A 25,600-nucleotide genomic window follows, 5' to 3' on the forward strand; every position below is an offset into this window, starting at 1 on the left:
TATCACTTTCACATTATTATTTGATGTATTATATTTTAGTTTTGCGCTCATCTAATACTAAAAGTCTCACTCACCTCACCTTCATTACATATCTATGTGATACGCGCCTATGAATCTTTTCTGTAAGCTTTGAGTAGGTAACCATTTAATGTGAAAGTAATTACCACCAGCTCAAAATCTCAAGTTTTAAGCTGAACTATAAAGGCTATTTTCATCTCTACTAACCTATATTAGCCTAGCTGATAAAATCGTTCTCAATAACTTAGCAGATTAAAGATAAAAATTAATATATCAGTTCAGTGCATTTAATAACAAGGGATAATTTGGGTATTTTTATTGTATGTTAAATTATCTTTTACCTGGAAAACTTTCAACTTCTAGTGTTTAGTTTGTTGATTGGATTGACAAGTCATCTGAAAATTCATTAGCTGACTGAGCCAAAATAGTTGCTATGGTATAGTAAAAATTTATAAATAACAAACAAAGAAAAATTTAAGACAAATTATTTTAGGAATTACTTTATTGATCTTCAGAATACGCATTAGATATATAGGGAAAAATTCAAGTCTCGTAATTAAAATATTTCGATAAAATGAAGATTTGGTTTTAATATTCTGCAAATGTAGTCGTTTGAATATATGCCCGAAATCTTAATTATCTTTTAATATGCCCTTTTATCTTAAAATAATAATGTAACAAAAAATTTTTATATTCAATTCCCATATTTGTTTTCCCTCTCCCATTTCTAAATTTTAATAACAGAATTAGGTTTTCTTCTGGTTTATTTCAATTTTCATGTCTCACTTTCACGTACTTAAACCTGCTTTAATTACCATATAAAGTTTTTCCACTTTTAGTTTCATTAAAAATTCCATTCAACAATTTTTTTTGTCCATCAATCAACATCTGGAGGTGAAAACTTCTAAACGATAATATTATATATTCCAATAATGTGAAGCTGGTCTACTTATAACATACCTCGCAGCCTTATCAACGTACCCTTCCGGAGGCAGTCGTCTTGCAATTTGGCTTTAGTTAAAGCCAAACGCATCGCTACACGTTGATTATGTAGAAGGTTTTATGAAGAGATAATCATTTATATATGGCGGGCACTTGCCATTTTAGGCTTTGGTTATTGCTAAGGCCAGACGCGGTGGTCATTTTATTATGGAGGAATGTAATATGTGGCCAACGTTACCTCCTATAAAGGAACAGAGAATTTTTATCCATGCCTTCTCCGGGATTCGAACCCTTCGAAACCGCAGTAAGAGTCATTAACCGTTTTCCAGTCTGGGAGGCATGTATAGATGACTGATTTTTGCTGCTTATATTTGGAGGTTTGGGGAATTTGCCGGTACAAAATATGAATACAAATATGCTTCATTAAAGGATAAGAGTGGGTCATCTTGCATAAGATACAACCCAGCAGATTAGTAAAAGAATGAATTAAAACATAAAAGAAGCAAGTTTTTCTAGACCAGGGATCCTTAACTTTTTTTTGGCTCCATGCACCCCTTTCACCATTGCTGGAAGATCACTCTCCCTCCTTTCAAAAAATCTAAAAATAAATATATACCATTTATCTAGATTTAGGTGATTTTTAACATGTTTAATAAATTAAACTTTCCTTCCTGAAACTATGAAATTCCTTCTTGGTTGAGAACTTCTGCTCTAGATCAACTTGGTGAAGCACTTGATGGATGTATAAGTCGAGAATCGAGATATCATTTTATTTCCTGATCGATGCAAAGCTTTTCAACATCTGAGTCACATCAATTGACATCAGTTGTCATTTTAAGCCAGAGAATAAAACAATGTATTCCACTCTGTTTGACAACTATATGCTTACTAGAATTTTAACTGATATGGCAAATAAAATAATTTATATGCTTCCTTTTTTGAAATAATTGTCATCATTTTTTTAATTTAATTAGTTCTTTTTTAATTATTTTTTTTAAGATTCTCCTAATTGGTCTAGAATTGTATAACCTTTCTGCACCGGTATGTATTAGTGTATGTTCTTATTCCGATTGAAGTTTCCCAAGCATTTAATTAATGTGAATGCAAAAAACGTTTTCCGGAAAAGCAGTCTTTAATAAGATCATGACTGCCTGCCATAATAAATAACTGATCTTATTTTGGTAATACAAATCTATTAACTGAAAAATTTGTTTTTGTAAGAATCATGTATTACTAGCTAGTGTGAACATTCTTGTTTTTTCACAAGGTATAGTTTGAATTACAATTATACATTAACAAGATAGGAATTAAATGCATAGGTTTTTGCATTCATCTGTTAGAGAAAAATTTTCGACAGTTTTTGTTTACTCATATCAGTTACAAAGCAGTGTCTCAACCAATCACTTCATAGATAATCTTTCATTTATTTTTTTCATAAAGAAATGATTTTGCATATCTGTTCCCTTTCTTAGAAATATTAAAAGTTATTTTTAATGAAGACACTATCATTTTCATTTTTACAATTCCTTCACAGTTCTAATTTTTCTAAACATATTACTATTTTACGAAATGTTTATTTTTCCCATTTCGGGACGATGACATTTAAATAACGAATGTCAGATAATTAGGATGAAATACATACAGTTTTCAAACATATTTATATACTTGTCAATGCTAATTATTCTAAGTTTTCTTTTCAAACTAAGTACTTGCTATGCTTGCTTTGAATTATGCTGTTATTTATTTGCTAACATTTAAGTTAAATATTTTTAAGGTATTGGTATTATACATATTTCAAATATTAAAGATTATAACTTACCATGCAAGTAATTTTCAATGCAGGTAATTTGTATCAACTATAATGCAAGTAATTATAATGCAAGTAATTTTCGAAATCCTTATTAAATTGCAACGAAATTATACGTTTCTCTTGAAGCCTGGATTAACAGCTCGATGCTGTCTTTTTCATGCATCTCAGATAAATGTCATGAAGAAATGAATGATTGACATGGAAGTCAAATTTTCAGACTGTGGTGACATCTTCATTGCAAGATTAAAAAAAATGAGAAAATAGTTTGTTGACTGGCTATTAGGTTAAAGTAAAGCCCTAGAGGGCTATCTGCCTAATGAGATGGTTGCATTCGTGAAGAAGTTTCTAAGGAAAAATGCTTAGCATTGACATACACGTGGGTAAAACGATGGAAATTTTGTTCAGCGGGCCCACTCGGCAGAATTTGAACGCAGATCGATCTACTAGTATTCAGCAGTCTTAAGTCCTTAATGCTAAAATCTGCAGCTAAAATTAGAAGACAATTTAATATCACGAGAACTCCGTAGAAATTAATGCAATTAAACCTTACTAGGTTCTTATAAAGAATGTAGTTACTTAATTTCATTACTGTCACCGACATTTATAGATTACATTAAGAAAAATTATGTCACAAAATTAATTTCTTTCTTACTAATTCTAAATACATTATTAAAGTTGTCCCGTAAAAATACGCATCTTACTTATGTGATAAGTCTAATTACACATTATGCATGGAAAAGGTGTCTTGCAAATACCCCGTATAAAACTGTAATATATAACAAAGACTAATAATGTACGCTAATAATTGATTTTTCTCTGCGTTCTTGGAAGAAATAGAAATTTATATCTTTGTTTGCTGAAACATTTTGCAATATAGTTACAATGCCGCATCGATGCGAGAGTAAATTTGTATTGCATCGGGAAATGAAATATTGCCTATCAAATTCTTACACATTGCAGTTACTCCTTTAATAATATACATGGAAAATATATACAATTTCTTTAATTTTTGTAAATTTAGAACATAAATTAAAATGAGCGTAAATAATAAATAATTCGAAATAATGTAAACATGATGCAAAAGTTTTTCTTCTTACCTTTTCCTTGTCAGAATGTCTATTTAATCCGTTTTGATTTCACACTGACTTCCATTCAAGTTTTAGTTTAGAATAGTTTGGTGTATAGATTAATTTCAGATCCTTTAAAATTATATTTTTGGCGTACTGTAAAATCAATCGTTTAAGCATTTTTGTTAATAGCCTTGTTGAAGTATTGCTTTACACCTCTCACAACTTCGGATAAAGGCTACAAGTCTTCTATGGCCTTCCAGTATCTCTTCTACATTATAAATTTATTTTACACATCCAGTAATTATTTTCTTCATTTTAATGTCAATCAATTATTCAACCGAGAAATGTATTGTAGAAAACTTCCAATGTACAGGTGAAGGGTACGATGGGATACCGCAACAAGTTCATTCTTATTCTTCGTCTCCAGATATTTCGATAACGACACTCAGCAACACTTCACCTGTTTTCCAAGTTAATGTATGTCTCAATTAAAAATTTAAATCGCTTTTAGTTAAATCCATTGACACGAATTATGATACTTAATTTTTATTAATAATTAATTTTTAAAGAAAACTTAGTATCATTGATTTCACTCAACTTTCCCTAGAGGAAACGGTTTGTAGTCTCATGAAGTCCTTGCCAGGTTTCTGTCATTATTGATCGCGGAGAAAAAATAATCCAGTAATCTTGTTAGGGAAAAAGATTGGGAGACAGGATTTTGTGGAAAATGAAATAGCTATCACAAGAGTTCGTTATCTGATTAATGTCGAAAGGACAGCACTAAATTCAGCATTCGTACGGCATTACGATGAAATGTATCCCAAGATTAAATCTGAATGTTAGAATATAGGTAAAATCTACATATTAGACAAGAAAAAACGAATGTTTGAAGTCTGAAAAGAACTCTGATAAAATCCTACGTTAAATCATAGCTTCTTGCTAATAGTTGACCTGATCTGAAGATATTCGGATAACTTAAAGCAACGAAACCTGTTTAGGATTTTAATAGATTGTGTTTTTTATGATTTGCGGCAGATTTAACGAATATGCAGTTCTAAGCAGAAAACTTTTATTTATTTAAGATGAATTATATATTTGATATATTTTGTTTACACTAGAAAGAGTTTGGTATTTACTTAAAGACTATAAGTTGAGCAATTTTACAAAACCATATTCTTTGACTACCAAATTTGATTTCATATGTTATAAATGTGTGACTTAAGGAAAATCACTGTCACAAGTCTGAATAATCATTAGACGTTCAAAAGTAACGTCTCATTAAGCGGCAAATGATTAAACAGAAGTAATTTGATTATCCTAAACCCGAGATTCTGTTTTTCTTTTTTTTTCCATGAAGTATCGCAAGAGTTTAATATGCTTATTTATTGCAGACTTAATAATTAACCAAGTAATATTTTACCTTTTTCTCGCCACCCAACCGGGGTAGTGGTTAGCGCCACTGACTATAGTGCCGAAATGCTCAGGTTTGAATCCCGGAGAAGGCACAGATGTTTGTAAATGTATAGTGTCTGCTAGGCATGGGGGCATTCTAAATGTGTAACGAGATGAAAGTTTCCTCGAGAGATTATTGGTAGGGGAAGAGGGATGAGAGACCCTCTGTCCCGTCCGCCAGGGGTTCTTTCCTTCAAAATTGGGGGCGGAACTCAGAAGAAGTCGTATTGTCACTTAGATGGTGCTCAAGGCTCTTGCCAACGACGGGCGCAATCTTGATCCCTTGTTACGATGAATTTCGTGGGCTTGCTCTGATATCAGACAGACCTGATCTAATGTTACTGTCGATCTCGTGGCCCCCCGGGGGTTGACTCAGGCGAACGCCTGGGAAGTACTGGCTAGGATCTGTACCTAGGCAGTCTCAACCACGGGGGTATACAAATTATCTTCACAGGACTAGAACCCGAGTTTATACTCAGGTAGGTTCAGGCTTGGCAGGGACCGTACTGGTAATGTCGTGTCCCTTCCTTCGGCTGTTGTGGAGCTAATAGTGGATGTAGTCGGGCCTTTTGTTGGAGGTTCAGATTTCTCAGTCTTCGTAGCGGGGACTGACATGGCAAGGAGGAGCACAGATTTACTTGCTGATTAACGATTCTTGCTGAGGGAGTGGTGCCCCGAGGCAAAGGTGACTGAGCGTACTTTTTAACTTGCAAGCGGTGAATTTTTGTTCCTCTGGGGCTTTGTATAAAGCCGGGCAGAGACTGTGGGGCCTGCGCCGCCACTAAGAGGTCTTCTACGACCTGGATAAATAACCTCGTATGGCATGCTGGGTTGAAATACCCTGACCCGGGCCGAGGGTCACTGAAGTAGTGCACCTGTCGATCGCGTGGGATAAGCCACAAACACAAACAAACCTTTTTATTGGCTCATTATATTATGTGCATTAAAGTTTCGAAATGTTCTGCACTCAGACTACAAGTTCAGTTTTTGGAGGAAGAATGGGCTTGCTATACATCTCTGCCTGTAAAGACTGTAAAAGTATACTCCTTAGAAAATCCTCCATAAAAACCATTGCTCAGACAGCTGTAGTCAAAAGGTGCTTTGCTACACCTAAATAATTATTACCTTACTCTTATTCAAACAAGACATCAATATAACTAGGTTTGCTATAATGTGATTAATTGTCGCAACACCCTGACCATCAGACAAGCATGTCTACATGCAACCCCAGGTTATTTGTCAATGACCTGGAATGAATCTGATTGGTTAAAATTATCAAAAGAAAAGAAAATCGAACAAGTGTATTTTGATCGCAGAGACATAAAAGAAATGCAGAATAAAATCAAATCGGCTTGATGGAAAATTGCTTTAAGTCTTCAATTTAAAAATAATGACGCAATAAAAGAAGGTATGCTTATAAAGGTGAAAAATCACATCAACAAATTACTACTACAGTCAGTCCTGTCTCAACAGAAATCTGAGTTAACTGAAAATTAACGTATGCTTAAAATCATTTAGTAAGGGAACTGAAATTGAGAAAAAGATGGAAAATTGATATGCTTATATTATAATACTTTACTTAGATATTTTATGGTAAACAGCTTACGTATTTTTTCTCAATGACGGGCTCTAGCCATTTATAGACGTTGGCCACTACTAAGACTGCAAGAGGTGGCCTCTTTATTATGAAAGCTTCTAATAGGTGAGCTACCGTTGTCTCTTATGAAGGGGCACACGAATTACATCCATGCCTTCTTCCGGGATTCGAACTCGGCCTTTCGTTAAGGTAGTCAGTATCACTAGCCACTTTCTCATCTGGTCGGCAAAATGGCTTCTTTATAGTGCTGTGGATACAATATCTACATTGTTTTTTTCATACTGCTTTACCTGAATTGAATCTACAGCATCATCAATGACTGAATGTATATTTGTGGCTAAAATATAAATATCGCGCATAATTTCACTTTCGGATACGAGCTAAATCTAAATAATATAATATATAGAGGAAAATTTAAATAGATGTTTACCTTTTAATTAATAAAACATAATATGAAAACGCATCGAATGCATATATGTTCTGAGAATAAATGAAAAAGGGGATCGAGAGAGAGAGAAAGAATTGTCGAAAAAGGGGTGCGATCTTCTATCATCCATTGCTTATCTTCTAGACTGTATTGCTGTTTCTAGGATATCCCTGTATATTTTGACAGAGCCCCAAAACCCAAACTATTCTCTCCACGCAAATGTTTCCGGATTTATGCTGAGAATTTCCTGAAAAAAATTCACTATTTTCTAGAACACCAGATATATTCCTGTTGAACTATTTTGATGATTTAGTCTTGTAAATTGTATCAAATCAAAAACCTAACTCAAATCTAGTAAATTGTATCAAAACCTGACTCTTTTTGCTTAACTCACGCAGAAAAATACTTCTTCCTCATAACTTTTAGTGTATTACAAATTGCTTTAACCAGGTCTTTTTATTTAAGCTTTAATGTAATATGGAATTTAATAGACAGGCTGGTTTTATCTGCCTCTGTTTTATCTCGTATTGACTGGATTTGTTTAATAACTGGATTTTTTAATTTAATTTTAAATGTAATCTGTAAATTCTAAAACAGAAGTTTTTTAATGTATTATCACGTACATTAATAAAATTTTATTAATTCAATCACAAATTTGTTAAGCACTTTATATTATGAACAAATTATTACGATATAAACCTTCACTTTAACTTCTGTCTGTATTCCTCGCGAAAATGCAAATTAGCTTTTCATGTGTTTGAGCTGAAGGTTTTGAATATTTACACTGCTGGCCACCCAAATTGCAACACCAAGAAAGACAAGAGATATCACAACAAAATTTATTTAGTAGATAACATGTTGACCAAGTATCAAATGATTAAATTTATAGACTTCTGTGAAGTGTGGTTCTTTCCAGAATCAGTAGCCAGAGTAGTCGCCCCCATTGTTGGAGATCACCGCTGCCACACACCTCGACACTGATTCAAAGAGACTTTGGATGTGTTCTTGAGGGTTGTAGGAAAAAATGTCACCCGGAAAAAAGGGAAACGGAAAGAATATCCCTGGAAAATAAGGAACGGAAAAAATGTCCCCCTTCGTTTGCAATGGGAAATATAAGGCATGTTTAGAAAGACGTTCATTCAACGTTCTTTGCTTGCGAATACTAATTTCTGGTCTAATGTAAGTGCATCTAGGATTCAGCCCCTTCCCTCGCCATAAACAGAGTTCGTTTGAGATAAATTTAAATGTCTGTATTAAATAGTATGAAGAATTTGTTTAAATTTCAAAACAGCAAATCACTTTTCTTTCAGAATGATTTACTATTATTAAATGTTGCATTATTATGTTAAATCAGATCATTAAACGCGCATGTTCTCTAACTAAGAATATGTAACAAATCATACATATATAATTATATTGAACTCGGGTGAACGTTCATGTATTCGTTATAGCTACTTCCCATTAATATATGTCTTAGGTTTATATGTATTGTACAGTATTGCTTTCCTGCATTTAAAGTTGATGACAGTACACTATAATTGTCTATCACAGAGTGAAGATACAAAAATTCTTAGCTTTCTGTATGTGGAAAAATAAAGTAGAAAACTAGCCAGGCGAAAAATACAAGGAAAAAATACTTGCTAGAAGCATTATTATTTATAATAAAAACAGCTTTAAAATTGCTTATTTTATGTAACCTAACATCGAAATATTTTCCTTTTGTCGACATTGCCTTTCTCGTAATTAGGAATTAAAGGTTAGTCAAACGAATATTATATTGTTATAAAAGCATCCTTGGCAGGCTTAAAGGATTGGCAGTATTTTTGCGGATCTGATTCGAGGCTGTTTTAAACCAGATAACGGAAGTTATTGCTTCGAGTTTCTTGGTAAGCGCATTCTTTGAACCACTTTTGCAAAATCAAATATATCAGGTAAATTAAACACGGATAATTTTCAGTGCTAAATACCTTTTATACTTCAAAAAATTTCCTTTATTTATATCAGAATAGCTGAAGTTATCTCATTACTGCAGCACTGTAATAAGAACGAGTTTTATTCTAGGTGCTTGTCATGTCGTGATGAATAAATATTTTTAATACACTGATCATAACTTTCCTTAAGGGGGCTCATACACCTTAAACCCCTCATGATCTTCGAATATGTGACTGTTGCAAGAATTGCGATATTTTATTTATTTTAAAAGCAATTACTTCCAACCTTTTACAGCTGACTACATAATATAGCTGCTTTGTAAACTAGTAACCAGAAAGTTTGTGTTGCCACAAATATTTTTGTAAATTAATCCTCTTTGTGACAAAATATTTCGCCACGTTTCCACCTTGCGCGCATGATATTTTAAAAATGGCTAATGATACATACATGAAATTTGTTGGAATTCTTTATATGGGCACTATTTTCTAACTGAATCAAAAATCTGATGAATATTTTAATATTAAAAAATTTTATGGATGAAAACATTACAGATTTTTGTAATAAAATACATTTTATAAACTCAACCCCAAATAAAATAAATATGTAACATAAAATTCTTACAATTTTAGGTTCACAGTAGTTTCCAAATGTTATGAAAGCTATATATTAAATATGGAATTAACTTATGCAACAGAATATTTTAAACTGTGCGCGAAAACTTTTGTCACAAAGCGGATTAAATTATCAAAATGTTTGTGGCAACACAAACTTTCTGATTACTATTTCAGAAAGCAGCTATATTATGTAGTCAGCTGTAAAAAGTTGGAAGTAGTTGCTTTTAAAATAAATAAGTTATCTCAATTCTTGCAAAAGTCACATATTCGATGATCTTATGGGTTTTAAGGTGTATGAGTCCCCTTAACTTTAATCAGAAGTAAATATCTTAATAATAGGCTTGCATAGAACTTAATGGGTGGTTAAAACACCAGTAATTTTGTTCAGGTTCGATTATTGGTTGAATGGCCTCACAATATGTATATTTTTATAGATTATGTTATGTGTAATATGAATTTGACGCAGTTCTGTCAGAAAGCTCTGCATGAAAAACCTTAAGATAGATGGATATCTTAAGGTTTTTCAGATTTTAAGAAAGATGGATTTCTTCTGTTATTAAATACTTACGCATAAAGCTTCACTGCCATCGTCAGATGAATGACGAATCTTAAGCTACAATAATTTGGTTTTGCAAAAAACGTAAGACACCGCTTAATGCTGGAGATACGTTCCAGGTATGTTCTAGAGCTAAACGAAACAGCTGAATAAAGTCAACTTAACACGTAAATATTGGAGATATGTGAAACAGAAGATAGAAGAAAATTTATCATTTCTTATTTATTTTGTAACATTTATTATTAAATACACTTTTATTGCATTAATTATAGACTTTATTTATTGCTAATATCGATTTTTATTCATAAAAAATTCATGGAAAGTTGTTTTTTGCTCCTCATCTTTAGAAAGGCTAATTTCGTCATCTTCGTGCACTTCTTCTTCTACTAATTCCTTAACGTCATAGTTGGAAAGACTTTCACTAGCTGAAACTTAACAGTAATTCTTCAGTAACCCGCATTCATAGTATCTAACCCTGTTTAATTAGCTATAGCTTGACAATTTCGTCGACATCAGCAGTGGATTTTCTTGTGTCAATATTCTGGCTTAGCTCCGGGCATGTAGTTTTCCATACTCCTTTCAAACACTCCTTGATTCCAGGAAAGATTGATTCTGTCTACAGCAGCCATGATATTGTAGTTTTTCCCAAAATCTGTAATGGACTGTTAATCTTCTCCATCAGTTATATGTCGGGATGTCCGCTTCAGATAATAAACTTTAAAATTTGATATTACGCTTTGATTCATTGGCTGGATTAAAGAAGTTGCGCTTGGAGGCAAGAAAACCAATTCTACTGAAATCGGTGCTGCTAAGTCAGACAAATGCGTTGGATGGTTTTAAGCATTATCAATCAAAAGTAAAGTTTTCGGTCTAATTTTTTTTAAATCCGTAGTAACGTTTGATAGATGGGCAAAAATATTCGTTAAACTAGTTCTACAAAATTTTTACAGTGATTCAAGATATTTTTGTTGGACTCCCAAATTATTGGTAAAGATAATTTTGTATTTCCCTTCAATGCTTTTGAGGTTTTGGAATGATAAACAACCAGTGATTTTAATTTAATGTCTGCATTAGCTTTACCACAAAGTAGCAATGTTAAATGATCTTTTGCAGCTTCAAATCCTAAACCAACCCTGCAATACTGATACCGTGTGAGAATTCAGGAATCCCAATTTTAACACGCAATACTGAAACAACGTTAAGCGAGATCTTACTAGATACTTAAGTGCACTTTGTTACACACGGTTCATACATGTTGTACAGTGATAGTTGTGTAAGATGTGTTAATTTCAATGAATTCCTGAAACTTAAAACTGCGTGAAACCTAAAGAAGGCTATGACTTTATAATTCAGAAAAAATACTTACTCAAAAAGTAAAATCTAGAAGCAATAATGTGTGTTTATGTAAACTAAAATTGCATAAAAACTTAACAGATCTAGGCTTTTAAAAAGAAAATGCTTTCTAAAAATTAATGTTTTCTTTATAGATATTTTCTCTTTTTCGTAGAATATTGATTTTTTATTATGTAAAAAAAATTATCATTTTTGTAATTGGCTACAGCCTTTTAAAATGAAATTCTTTTCCCTATTTCGCTGAAATCAAGCGTGTTAAGTAACAAGTATTTTACTTCAGTTATAAATGATATTTAAACTCTTTAAACTTTTAACTCTTTTTCTTGCGAAAAACTATTTATTTTCATGCATAAAATTGACCCATTAATTTACCTCTGACTAATAAGGAAAGAACACATAGTTTAAGTTACAAATGATTTATCTTTATAAATAAATTTTAATGCAATCTTTTACATTTCAGATTATAAGCCATGCAAGAAATATTCAAAGTGACAAGAAAGGATGAATTCCAATTGCTGATAAACATTTAATCAGAAGCATTAAAATTTTGAAGCGTTTGTTGCAGTGTTTGGACTTAGCTTTTTTGAACTGACATACATAGAAGATACTTTTCAAATCAGTAAATCACATACAGCTTTAAAATTGATGAAAATATGTGAAATAAAAGTATAATTGCATTAAAAATATTCATATGAAATCATGAATTAATTATTTTTGGCAATGAGCACAGAATAAGAGGCTATGAAATAAAAAATGTCATTTCATGCTTAAGACAGCACAAGATAAATGTTGCAGCCTATTAAATACTGACTAGAACATCATCTGTAAGTAAAAAAATGTCACCAATACCATAAGTTCAAATGGTATGTAAAAGAATTAATTACAATAATTTCAAATTTAATTTTCAAACCTTAAGTGAAAAATATGCAATAATAGTTTGGAAAATACGACTAAAAAGAAAACAAATATTCTGCGTTAAAAATCTTAATCGTTATTTAGAACGGAGATTAAATCAATCATATAAAATGAACCTAGATTGTGCTAAAATATGAAAGGTAAATGTTAAAATGCTATTTGGCACATCTGATGCCAAAATAAATAACTGTATAAAATTTTTAAATATATTTATATAACATAACTGAATTTCATTGCAATACATTCAGTAAAAATTCCTAATTATTCCTAACAATAGCATTTAAACAACAACGCTGTGTAGTTCATTAAAGTTTTGTCTGTACCAAAATCTAAAGAACATAAAATTTAATATATTTTCACGAAACGTATGTAAATTACGGAAACGCTATTTGTTTAAGATTATAACACATGGTTGCTAAAAGTGACCATATCCAAGCAATAACGTTCGGCCTACATCTTTGGCAATGGTCGTTTAGGTTTCTTGATTTAACACATGTGAATTCTTCCTTCGGAAGGTATATTAAAGATTATTTTTTCGTATATATCCCTACAGCAGACAACCCTCGTACTGCTCAGGGAAAGTATCATTGTTGTTGTGACGACTATTGACAAGATGAAAGGCTAGAGAGCGCATAGACTGATTTCGATTACTCTTGGATGTGTGTTGCGTAATTACACATAAAACATTTATACGGTGTATGGAAAATTTGGCAAGTTTCTGGTTCTTTTCATATATCAATTATTATTGTATGAGTAATACAGTGCTTCGAAATCCGATGAATGTATTAGTAGCCCGTAAGTATTCGCACAAGGACTTCGCTGAGCTTTATTTAAAAACCCTCGTTTAGCTTGACCTAGCCTTTACACTCCGTGACTCTTTTTTAGCATGAAAAGCCGAGACATTTTCATCCAGTGATTTTTAGCTTTAATCGTATTCTTCCTTAAATAACCTCTATTTTTAAAACCACTTTGGGTCTTAGGGATTCGATTTTGATGATGGAGGGCGCTGGTCAGCATGACCCTACAATAGAGAAATAGCGTTATGTTGTGTAATATTTGTGCCTCAGTAGGGAAAATAATATAGTGCAAATGATCAGTAATTTTTATACTTAAGCTTTTTGCACTGATCTATTTTATAGTTGGTTAATGATTATCAAATTTAGTACACGTATGTTGTGAAATTATGCAAGAGAGTTCTGACTAACCAACATTTGGTTTTACCTGATATAACACTGAGACCCTATTCGTACTGGAACTTCATACTGATTATTTCTAAAATTATTATTTCTTCTACTGTAAAACGTATACGGCTCAAGACATAGCACCTAATTTTATAAAGACCATGCTCTGTATCGCAGTGGACCTATTTTTGTTCTTCCATGAGGTTATTTTACTTCTGTGTGCATAAAAGGTGAAATTAGATACTAATTTCAGTGTGGAATGGTTATGACTGTCTTTTATCGCATCGGATTTCTAAGACTTATTTTTTAATTTGTTCAATTATTTCCTTCCTCTATTGCATGGACGTTTTGTTTTAATAACCGAACCTCGATAGTTCCTCCTTATCCGCAATTCTCGGTTATTCGTTGCTACCGTTCGGTCTTATTTATGTCGTATAACTGGTACTCTACCGTGCCGAAGATATGTTTTCATGTTATTTTTGATGTCAAATTGAGCTTATTACAGACGCTTTCTTTCTAAGGGAGTTCTTTCTAAGTTTTTTTCCTAAGAACTAAATTATCACATGTTACATCTCAAGGCCACCGCATCTCTCCCTTTCGTCTCTCTTAACAATGATCATGATCCCCATGCTGAATTTGCTTTTCTCACTTCAGTTGAATTTGATTTAAAATAGAATGAAAACAAACTAACCAGACGTAAAGTGAGAACGTTAAGTTCGAGGACTCGAATCTCTTCAGCAGAAGACGTTATCGTAGTTACGACTGAAGACGGGAGAACACGAAACCTTGAAAGCCTTTTTTAAAAAACTTATTAAATTATGCCGGTTAAAATAAAGGCATTCATTATATAATGATATTAAAACTATAACATTTCATTTATGTAAAATAATCTAACTTCCTTTAACTAAAAATAAACAAGTTGAAACGTCTTTCAGAATTAGAATTGTGTTGTGCTTAATTCTTTTCATAACAACTCTCTATTTATAAAATACATAAAAAGAAAGTCATTTCACGCATGAGAGATGTAAATTACAGTCATTGTGAAACGGAGTTTTTTTAAGCCATGCTTGACGAAGTTAACACTTGAGGTGGAACTTAGAACAAATTTCCTTTATTGATGTGCCATGACTAAGTTCCGTATTCTCCTTTTCTTGCAAGCTACCGACGACAGAAGTAAACAAAATAGCAAATACAAAATATCAGGAAAAAAAGTGGGAAGATCAATCTTGATGCCTTGTCAATGGCTTGGTGAGAAATTTTCGAAGATTCGGCACTGCGAGTAGGGGACTTCCCAGCTTCGCTGTCATTGCAGGAGCCTTTCGATGGATGGAAAAGTTTCTGTGAGGAAAACAAGAAAAATAAATGTACAGGAAAAATGCACGAAATAGTTGAAATTTTACATTATTTTTGATAAGCATGTTATATCTGACTATTAAAAAACATTTCGAGATTTCTTTTGCCTCACTATAGGTATTATTATTCACTGTCGCCTTTGACATTAATGTTTGCACTTGCATATCCTCCTTTCTGCGGTGTAGTAACGATCGTCCTCTGTGGTACGTCCTGGACAACGTTCTTTATAATGAGACGGCTAAATCAACAGTGGCTTCGGTCCCCAAGAAAGTTTACATACAGAGCAATCGCATTTAAGATTTAAAAGGAAAAAAAAAATGGAAACCATCTCTTTTTTGTCCGTTTTTTTGGTCCATTTGTCCAAGTCTCTTACCCACGGACCTATCGGAGATGCTACAAGGAGGTAAAAAGAGATCAGAGATATCCATGAAAAGAAAGATAATTAAAGTTGTCGTTGTTCCAGATGGTTAGACACTTGCAAATTAATGCATTTTTACAGAATGGGCAACACTCATTGTCATTTAGCTGTCTCAGTAATGTAAATTAATGCTCAGTACCGCAGGCAGCGACCGAATTACACCTTTGAGAAAGGGGAAGATATATCCCAGTTTTGATGGAGTTTACGTGATGGAGATCCTACGGTGATGGAGTGATGGAGATCCTACGGTACGTTTTCGAGAATCTTCAGTCCTCTTCCCCTTACACAGAACCTCTCGAAATGACTTTTGGCTACATAGCATTTTAAGTGCCTCCATACTGCACACACTTACAAACATTCCAGCAATTTTCGAGATTTAAACCCAGCCCAACGATATGGCAGCCACATACATAGATAATTCAGGTTTTCTACGTAGTTTAAAATTAAAATAGTAAGAAAAAAAATAATTTGCATTATTTGTCTTGCCTTCCATCAATCTAAAAACTCAACTTATAGGGGGTAAATACGATATGCAATAAATATTTGTTAAAAAGAAACTTATTGCTTTCTTTCGTAGCCAAAAATGCACATGTTCTGTTGGTTAAAAATTGAAGATCTAATATCTGAGTTACAAAAGACCTCAAACACGGAAACTAACAACGGGTAATCAGTAATACGGCCAATAATCAATAAACTAACAACGGGTAATCAATAATTCTCATTATTAGAACCTGAAGGTTATACAAGATGTTTGGAAAAAACAACACGAGCCTCCATACGATCAAATTTTCTTGAGATTTCTTTCACTAAAAGTTTGAGGAACCTACATAAACATGGCCGAAAATAAATAGATATGTTAAGTTTATTATTGAAAATTTCTAAGAAGTACCTTTCACGTCAGAAAAGCCTGTGGAAAAAAAATAGAAATGAAAAAAAAAAATATTTTTTTAAATGGAGTTTAAACTTCCTATTCGTAGAAATGCTAATTCAAATTTTGGTACTATTCGGTTTTGAAGTGCATAAACTGTCGCCAAACTATTGTTGATGCCAGTGCTGCCAAAAATAATTGCGGCAACCCTAACGCAAGAAAGGAAGTATAATAGTAAATAACTATTTAAGATTGATGTTTTAATTTAGATGAAAGGTTAATTTCATACAATACTTTTTTATTATTATAATTTATATAACAAAGGCTAAACATGACTGAATGGAAGCCTACGAGTAAATAACATTTTCAGATCATTATTATACTATATATAAAAATTGCTAAACATAACTGAATGGAATCAATGAATGCCTGCATCGCTATTTCGCTACCGATTTATCGCTAAAGCATACTTTCATCTCGTTGGTTATTTAAACATAATTTTCTATAATGAATGATGCCTTTTCTTTGAAAAAATTCTCGGTAAAGTGCAGAATCGCCCACTTATTTGTTTGTCGCTTTTTACAAGGGTAAAAACAATTGGATTTTTGTCAATATTCTTTTACTTTTTAAGCGAAAATAGGTCGATGTGTACATAGATAAAGTCAAGAGTGTGCGCAGTGCCATTTTCGTGCAATTCTGGGATTTTTTTTTTTTTTTTTTTTTTGAAGTGAAAATTGGTCGATGTGTACATGGATACCGAGTATGTGCAATTCTTAAAAACGCGTCAAGCAGTGGGTGATTCTGCACTTTACCCAAAATTCTATTGCACACTTTTCGTCACGGGCAATTCCCAAATTGTTAAATCCGTAGGCTATCAAAAAAGAATTTAAAATCAAAAAAAGGATTTAAAAATTAAACTAGTATTTCAATGGCGTCTTAAGAAATATAGAACTATATAAACTTACGCAATCTGAAATCAGCGCGTACGTTAAATTTGGCGCGCTGTTAAATGGCCGCGTTTGCTAGATTTGGCGCTTTTGCGCATACATTTTTGCTGCAATTTTTTTACTGTCCTCAAAACGGAATATTACCCAAATTTTTTAATGAAGTTCATAATTTATACATTTAGAAACTCAAGTTTAAATCGTTTCTTTTTCGTGATGTAAGAATTTAGGTCATATAATTTTGATAATTTTTTCCATGGTCATTTTTTATTTCTACAAATCCTTTTCGTCTTCAAAATGGAATCATGGCTTCAGTAGGAAAGTAGAAATTTATTATTTAAAGTATTTTGATATATCGCTTTATAAAAATTTAATTTCTTTCAGTTTTATAAAAAACGTTGGGTGACTAAAACTGTCATCATAAGAAAATATAATTTATTTGGTTTATTTTTTAAACAGAAATCATAGTTCTAGGGTCATGTTTCCAGCCAAGAGAACTTTTCATGAGACATTTAATCAAGCTGTGCTTTTGAGCATCCTACATTTGGATCCGGTTTGTTTGAAATGACGTAACTTATTTTTCATGAAGTATACATAAAAATCTTTTATCATTGTTTCATTAGAAGTTAAGTTTTTAGTTTTCATAAAAGTAAGCTCTTAAAGCTGAAGCGTATGCTCAAGAAATACTTGTATCTCTTTATAATTCGCATCATGAATGGGATATTTTCATTTTTAAATACAGTATGGAAGATATATTAGCATGTTCTGCAGTAAATACTTATTACATATAATGGCGTATCAGTATGAATGGGAACATTATGCAGTGAAATTGCATATTGATGAGGCTTACTTTAAAAGAATAATTGTTTTCAATTAAAAGAAAAATACAAAAAATGATAAAAATGACTCATTTTAAATTCGTTGGTCCTAATTAAGGTAGAATAATTAAAAGTGGGATCGAAACTGAATATTACCAGTAGATGAAAAGAAACAGACTTTAATTACATGGGTTTTGGGAGTAGTAGCAGGAGTCAAAATTTCTGCTCACTAAATTTTTCTATGCTAATAACACGCAGTACATTGCGCTGTTATTTATTCAGCGATTCTTCGTGTTGATATGATCCGTATAATGACTGTGCTCTATTTTGCATGCATAAGTTGTTTTTAACTTGAGCGGGGAAACTAAGCGGAGAAAAATGCAAATGAACATTTACCATTTAACAGGGGTGAAATAACTGGTCTCTCTTATTCATTGAAAGCTTATTAGCATAATATACTAATTATGTTATCAGTAAACGAGACTGATATTTTCTGCGTAATAATTTAAAACATTTCTTCCTTGAATTTTAAAGATAGCTCAATATTTAATTTATTTCAGATTATTAATAATTTTCCATGTTGCAGAAAATTTATGAAAGAAAAGCAACTTCACCTGCATATTTAATTTAATTCCTGATTATCTTCAGAAAAGTTATTGTTAAAAAAATACATTCTCCATAATTCACGTAAAAAAAAAACTTCAGACTGATTCCCGATAATTTCGTACTTAGTTGCATAATACCCTTACTATATACTTAAAGGAATCGCGGAAGACTGAACATGAATTAGTACTTTGTATATATTTTTTTAATGTTAAGATTAACAAAATTTCTCACCTTGAATTTACGAAATGGCCAAAGATCTGTTCCATTGTTATTCATGACAGCAATCACAAAGGCATATTCTAGGAGAGAACAGAAGACAAATCCAATGCAAGAAAGCATCCAGATATTCAGAGCGACGACGTAAGAGACGGATGGCATCGCACTTTGATACTGTTGCGTAACAATGGTGAGAAGGGATGTCACGGACAAAGTTACCCTAGCTGGATATGCCTCGGCAGGAATCCAGAATGTAACGAAGGACATACATATGATAAGAACGCAAGGAATGTATTTATTGATCAGGAAATACCCCAGGCGCCTTGCGAGGTTTATTTTGCCCGAAACGTAGGAAAATTCTCCTGAAATAAAATATATTTGTACATTAGCAGCGAAATAGGATCATTGGATATATGCGGAAAGGGAAACATTAGGATAACGTATCTAAGTAATAAATATTACAAAAAAAAAAACCATATTCATAAGCTAATTGCTTATAAATTAATTTTTATATATATGCTAATTTCATAATTTCTTAATTCAACATTTCTAATAATTTTAGACCGAAAGATTGCAAAAGAGATAAGAATGGATTAAGTTACTTAATTCTGACAAAGCACGCGGGGATTCTATTTCAAAAAGAATTGCTTCCTGTAGGATTATTAGTGAGAAATTGGTTTATATTTATTGGGGTAGAGAACATTAAAAACCTATGCAGCTAGCATGTTCAGTTCAAGTGAACCGAGCCCTAAATGAATTGTCACCGATCCACAGTCTTACCTAATCAGCCATTTGTGAGCCAATGTAAAACAGAGTTGAGTTTGATCTTATTCATTAAATGAATTTTGGTACCCTCTATTTGTTTCCGATATATTTGATTTTATATGACATCACGTCACAAGTATATGCTGTTCTTGCTACGGTATAAAGAACAAAAACATGAGTGAACAAAAGGTCTGAAAATGTTTAAAAGGAATGAAAAGGGGGAATTTATGGCAGTGAAGTGTGATTTGATCTATAAATATTATGAAGGTGTTGGTGTTGGTGTATTTAATTATGGCAAAGCACACTAGGGCTATCTGCCTAAGGGGAGGGATGCCTTTCGTGGAGGACTTTCTAAGGGAAACTGGCTCGTATATACGTTACACATGGGGAAAACCACGAAAACACCCATGCAGCCAGCCCGTTCGCGGGATTCGAACCTCGGACCGAACTACCAGTGTTCAGCGACTTTACCGCTCGGCCGCTGGTGGGCAAATATTATGAAGATGAGAATATTGTTTAAACACAAAAAAATAGCTTGAAAACTCACTAACATATAACCTTAGAAAGATCACTCTGTGTTATAAAACACTGTGTGCTCTATGTTTCTATTCATTTGACTGATTAGTAAAATGGGTATAAAGTAACAGATTTTTTCATGACGGTTTTCTTAGCCAGAAAAATTATTGGTACTGAAGATCTCCTTCGAGAACGAAGAATCAGAATCTTTGAAAAAATTTCGATCGCAGTAAAATTCCTTCACATGTGCTAACTTTGACACAGGAGTTAAAGAAACTGGTCATTTGGAGGATAATTAACAGAACGAAAGATGACACCACACACACACATACACACATGTATATATATATATAACGAATGACACTGTGTTGTGACTTCCTTGTGTCCTGCTTCCTGATAGATTTCTTTTTTGCTCAAATATGGCTGGAAGATTGGCACAGTTAATGAGTAGCATTATTTGACTGTTATGTAAGCAAGTCGCAACGTATTTATTTGAATAAAATTTCGTCTTCTAAAATCATGTTTATGTAGGTTGGGGCATTAACTAGCATTTCCTCTACAAGAAAAAACTTCTGATCAAAGCAGAATTATCATTAATCATTTCAAGATCATTTCTTCATCTTCAGATTTGGTACTAGTTGATTTTTTATGTAGAAAAATATAAAAATTTCAGAGTTTCTTAATGAGATTTTGCGTCGCGAAGAGTGCACAAATAAGTTTTCGTCTATTAAAATTTAGAAGTCAAACAACAAAAATCAGCGTTATATTTTCAAATTTTCACAGGATTAGTTTCGATGGTTTTACCGAACCATCGAAACTAGTCCTGTGAAAATTTGAAAATATAACGCTGATTTTTGTTGTTTGACTTCTAAATTAATATTTGTTCGGCGTGTTATTGTAGCTTAAGTTTTCGTTTATTAGGATTATGACTTCGTAATAACGGGGTTATCCACTGGTCTGAATAGTTCTATAACTTTTGATGGAAAAAATGACGAATATTTGTTGTAATGAAAGAATTAAACCTTCAGTTGCTATTTTTATGTCATTTCCAACGTATTTCGTGTCATCTATTAGCAAGTCTATACAGCAATATAGTTATTTTTTGCTCAAGCTGTAAAGGCATAAATAAAATCAAATGGACATAATACTTCAGTTAATTGCTAATCTGAATTTATTCCTAGCACTATGTTACTGCTAATCTGAATTTACTCCACTATGTTACTGCTTCAGAAGAAAGCAAAATATTCTGAAAGTAAGCATATTTATACCTTGTAGATACTTACCTATATTGTACTTCTTAGTTCCATTCTTACTGGTATTTCCACTAACGTAGTATTGCGCCAAAAGGATATTTTCGGTGATCTGAAATTCTTTCCACACCAAAACGACATTATCTGTCGTATGTTGAACTGTGAGGTATAAAATATTCATCATCATAATGTATTAAGCCAATTTAAATTAAAAGAACAAAAAAAAATCAAATTATGTACCAAGTGCATGCTTAATACTATTTTTAATACTAGCAATTATTTTGCTCTATAATAATCGTGGATACAGAATAATTATTTAATGCAAAATTTTACTTCGAAATTAGCTAAATCAATTCAGACGTGAAAACTTATTGAATGAAATATTGGAAATAAGAAATTTAAAATTATCATTTATTAGGTCATTTGACTGAAATTGTATACAAGGTCTGGAAAATTTAAAAATTATTTAGTGTCATTTTCTGCATAACCGAATCGATAGAATTGTTCTGCATTTAAAATACAGTTAAAACCCACTTTAGCAAACTTGGCATACAACGAATTATATCCCGAGGAATACTGGATATTATGAGTGCTGGATATATGCCGGGGAATGCTGAGAAATGCTGGATATAATGAAAGAAATTCTTAATCCAGTTCAGTTTTCTACACACTTAAAGATATTTAACATGGCTAAGGAACAAACCTGTGAAAATCGCATGTAATAAATTTAATATCTCCGACACTGTTTTTTTTTTTTTTTTTGTTTTGTTTTGTTTTGTTTATTTTTTACGTTTTCGTAATTTTTTCCTAATGTTTTCTCTTAGTTTTTTTTAGAAAACTACCAATCCGTAAAATCACATATATTTAAGTTATTAGAATACATGTAAATGCTTTTGAGTTATTGTACCTGTTCGTTATTCTTATTTTCCTTTTCGAAGTAGTCCGAACAAAATATATGCAAAGAAAGTGCAACACTCAAATTTTATAAGATTCAATTAATATAACTTTGGTGACGAGAATGCCTTATATCGTTGGACACTAAGTAAGACAAACGTTTAACGAAAGGATCTTCCATTCTGTTTTTTCCAAGTGGAATAAATTTCTTAGTCTTTAACTCTCTTCAGTATATATCAGCGAAAATGTATTGCATCAATGATTAATCAGTATGTCGAGTTGTAAATTAAAGTGTTTTGCTCTGAAGATGAAATATTAGAAAAATTCAGAAGGGATCTAATTAAGGCAATATCTGCCTAGACTGCAATTTATTCAAATTGGCATTAAGTAGAGAAATTGAGATTGGATAATCTTTGTCCATGAAAAGCTCTATAGTCGAGAAAAGTGTCAATAAAAAACGAGGGTAATGCTGCTGAAATGAAGCGCAAATCAAGAAGTCGCATTTTCTTAATATTTGCAAAAACACTTTTTGACAAAAGTCGATGAATTTGACAAACAGTTTGAGGTGGCATTCTTTTTGTTTTTAGATAACTGACTAGTAAGGTGTAAGAAGTAGACAATAATTTTTCAAGAAAAATTGTCGAAGAATCAGATAGTATATCAACATGTAATGTCGAGAATTTGAAAATAAAATGTTAAGAACGATGTCTTTCGTCGTTACTATGATAAATATATTTTCAGCACAAAAGTTTTAGGAGAATTTTATAAGAAAGCAGTTTAACAAGATAAAGCTAACCAAACATTAAAATTTAAATGCGAAAAGAGCACTCATGGAAAACTCTTTAAGTGCAAATCATACTTCCTGTCCGTGTCAGCATAAACGAAAGTGAAAGTTGTAAGTATAGACTAGAAAACCTCAAAAACCAAGATGGTTAAACAGCTTGAAATGCATTTCTCATAAAAGCCAACTTAAGGAATGGGTAACATTGAAACTGTTTCAAGAATAACTGAGTGATACAGCTAGCTCCGAGAACTCATAATGCATTATTTTCGATCCGAACGCAACTTCTAATATGAAGCTCATATTAAGGAGTCATCAGGAGCTTGATTTGACATTTTACGTATTGTGGAAGAGCACAATAAAGTTGTAGATTGTAATTTTTTCTATCTTAATTTAATGTTACTTATTATTAGAAAAATTCTGGCTTTCCACCTAAAATAATCATTCTCAACTATAAACGTGTATTTTAATAGGAGCTATATAATTTAAGGGAAGAGTCTGAACCATGAGGTTTACATTGAGTAGTTGCCGTACATAACTATTACTTTATGATGGAACTGAAAAGTCGAAAAAGATTAAAATTTTTACTTAATAATTTTTAATTAAAATAATATTAACATCTACTAATTATATTAACATTTGTGATAATGCAGATCAGTTTTATTATGATTCATTGGTAAGTTATCAGCTTGAAGAAAAATTATCTCCGTTTTCACATCGGATTGAATACAGCGAGCTGAAACTTAATGTCCTTTAAAATTTCATTATGTTTAGAACGACTGTACTGCGTTTCCAAGAACACTTGAATAAGGCATATAGGTTAACAGATAGCATAAACTGCATAAAGAAAATATTAAAACAGTGTAAAATTGATGAAAGTCATTAATAGCATAACTAATTTTTCATAATTCGTGATCAATAAGTTTAAAAATTATCATATGAATATTTTTATTTAACTTTAAATGCAAAAAACATTATTTACATAAACTTACGGCTCATTATCAAAATTTCGCACTGTTGCACATCATGAGGATATGATGTCAAATCCATTTCACAATCGAGTTTCAAACTTACTCTGAAAATTTAATAGAAAAAAAAATTAATTAATTTGTGTTCTAAAATAATGATTCATCTTAATTTATGATTTTGTGCAGTATTACACGTTTGACATTACAAATCTGATATCTGATATTCAACAGTGTGTTTCAAGTAGAGTCGGCTACAGGTATCCTAGCTAACTATATGAGCCGCACTCCATTCAGATAACTGAAAAACCTGGATAGTTTTGTTATCCCTTTCTTTCGCAACAAAGACATAGTACATTTAACAAATACAAGTGAGAAGATTTTATTTTTCGTTCGTCCCATTTCATTTAAACAAAGATCATAAAATTAAACGAAAGAATGAAATATCTGTATTTTAAGAAAGACGTTGAATTTTTCTTTGAATCTAAAATAATTTATATCTTAGCTCTACACTTATCTGCAACGTTCAGTAAAGTCTGCGCAAGAGTGAGGCACTTGTCTTAGGTGAATTAACTATGAAAAGTTCGCAGTTCATAAAAAGGAAATTATGCTTGTTAACTTTCAGCTTTAACAGCTCACCAGCAAGCATACTTTTAAAACAATACATTTAAGATAATGAAATTGAATATGCTAATAGTCATACAAGTATAATAATCCAAACATTCTTAATTTTCATGCATATTTGTTATTACTTAATACATATTACTTAATTTTAGAAGAGATGCACATTTACTGTTAATTAGCGCATATTACTTAATTTCAGATGCTTCTTTCTCTAAATATTATGCAAAATTTGGAGTCTCCCTATGCTCTTTCTTTCAGTGCTTACGGCAAGAAAACTAAATAATTTCTAGTATTACTATTTTTTAGTATATAAAACTTTATAGTTTTTAATAAATGTTCAGTTTTTCAATTTGCTGAATATATGCTGCATTTAACAGCATTTTCAGCACATAAATTAGAAACTCCTGATTTACAGTAACAAAGCAAAATGTATACACAGATAGAAAAGTACGTTCTATAAAGTAGAATATTATTGAAATCAATGACTTTAAAAAATATATAAATAATATAAGTGCATCTATTTACATGTGTTTTTAATGTGCTACGTTCTTTAGTTAAGTTTTCCTCTCAGAAATGGTATACACTGCAGAAATTTCCTTTATCAGTTTTACCAGAGGCAAAACTTTTAGAAAAGAAAAAAGAAAAAAGTGGTAAAAGAAAAAAGTAGAATCCGGAGTAAATACAGAATTAAAAAATTATGCATTTATAATTTTTA

At 31.9% G+C, this 25,600-nt stretch overlaps 2 protein-coding genes across 2 annotated transcripts in view; both read right to left on the bottom strand.

The window, feature by feature from the left end:
* Nucleotides 1-4,474, bottom strand: part of LOC118195798 (uncharacterized) — a 68,592-nt gene extending 64,118 nt beyond the window's left edge. The window contains exon 1 of the mRNA XM_085808696.1: nt 3,868-4,474. The gene's annotated coding sequence lies outside the window, so the exon portion shown is untranslated. The remainder of the gene's footprint in view (nt 1-3,867) is intronic.
* Nucleotides 4,475-12,171: 7,697 nt separating this feature from the next.
* Nucleotides 12,172-25,600, bottom strand: part of LOC118195799 (glycine receptor subunit alpha-1-like) — a 151,622-nt gene continuing 138,193 nt past the window's right edge. The window contains exons 5-8 of the mRNA XM_085808674.1: nt 24,289-24,371; nt 21,655-21,780; nt 19,106-19,452; nt 12,172-15,205 (exon numbers count right to left, since the gene is read on the bottom strand). Of these exons, the coding sequence (XP_085664800.1) occupies nt 15,026-15,205; nt 19,106-19,452; nt 21,655-21,780; nt 24,289-24,371 (736 nt within the window). The 3' untranslated portion in view covers nt 12,172-15,025. The remainder of the gene's footprint in view (nt 15,206-19,105; nt 19,453-21,654; nt 21,781-24,288; nt 24,372-25,600) is intronic.

The sequence above is a fragment of the Stegodyphus dumicola genome, chromosome X1 (genome assembly GCF_044657685.1).
Source record: "Stegodyphus dumicola isolate Sdum_Otavi_A_Nest chromosome X1, ASM4465768v1".
Taxonomy (NCBI): Eukaryota; Metazoa; Arthropoda; class Arachnida; order Araneae; family Eresidae; genus Stegodyphus; species Stegodyphus dumicola.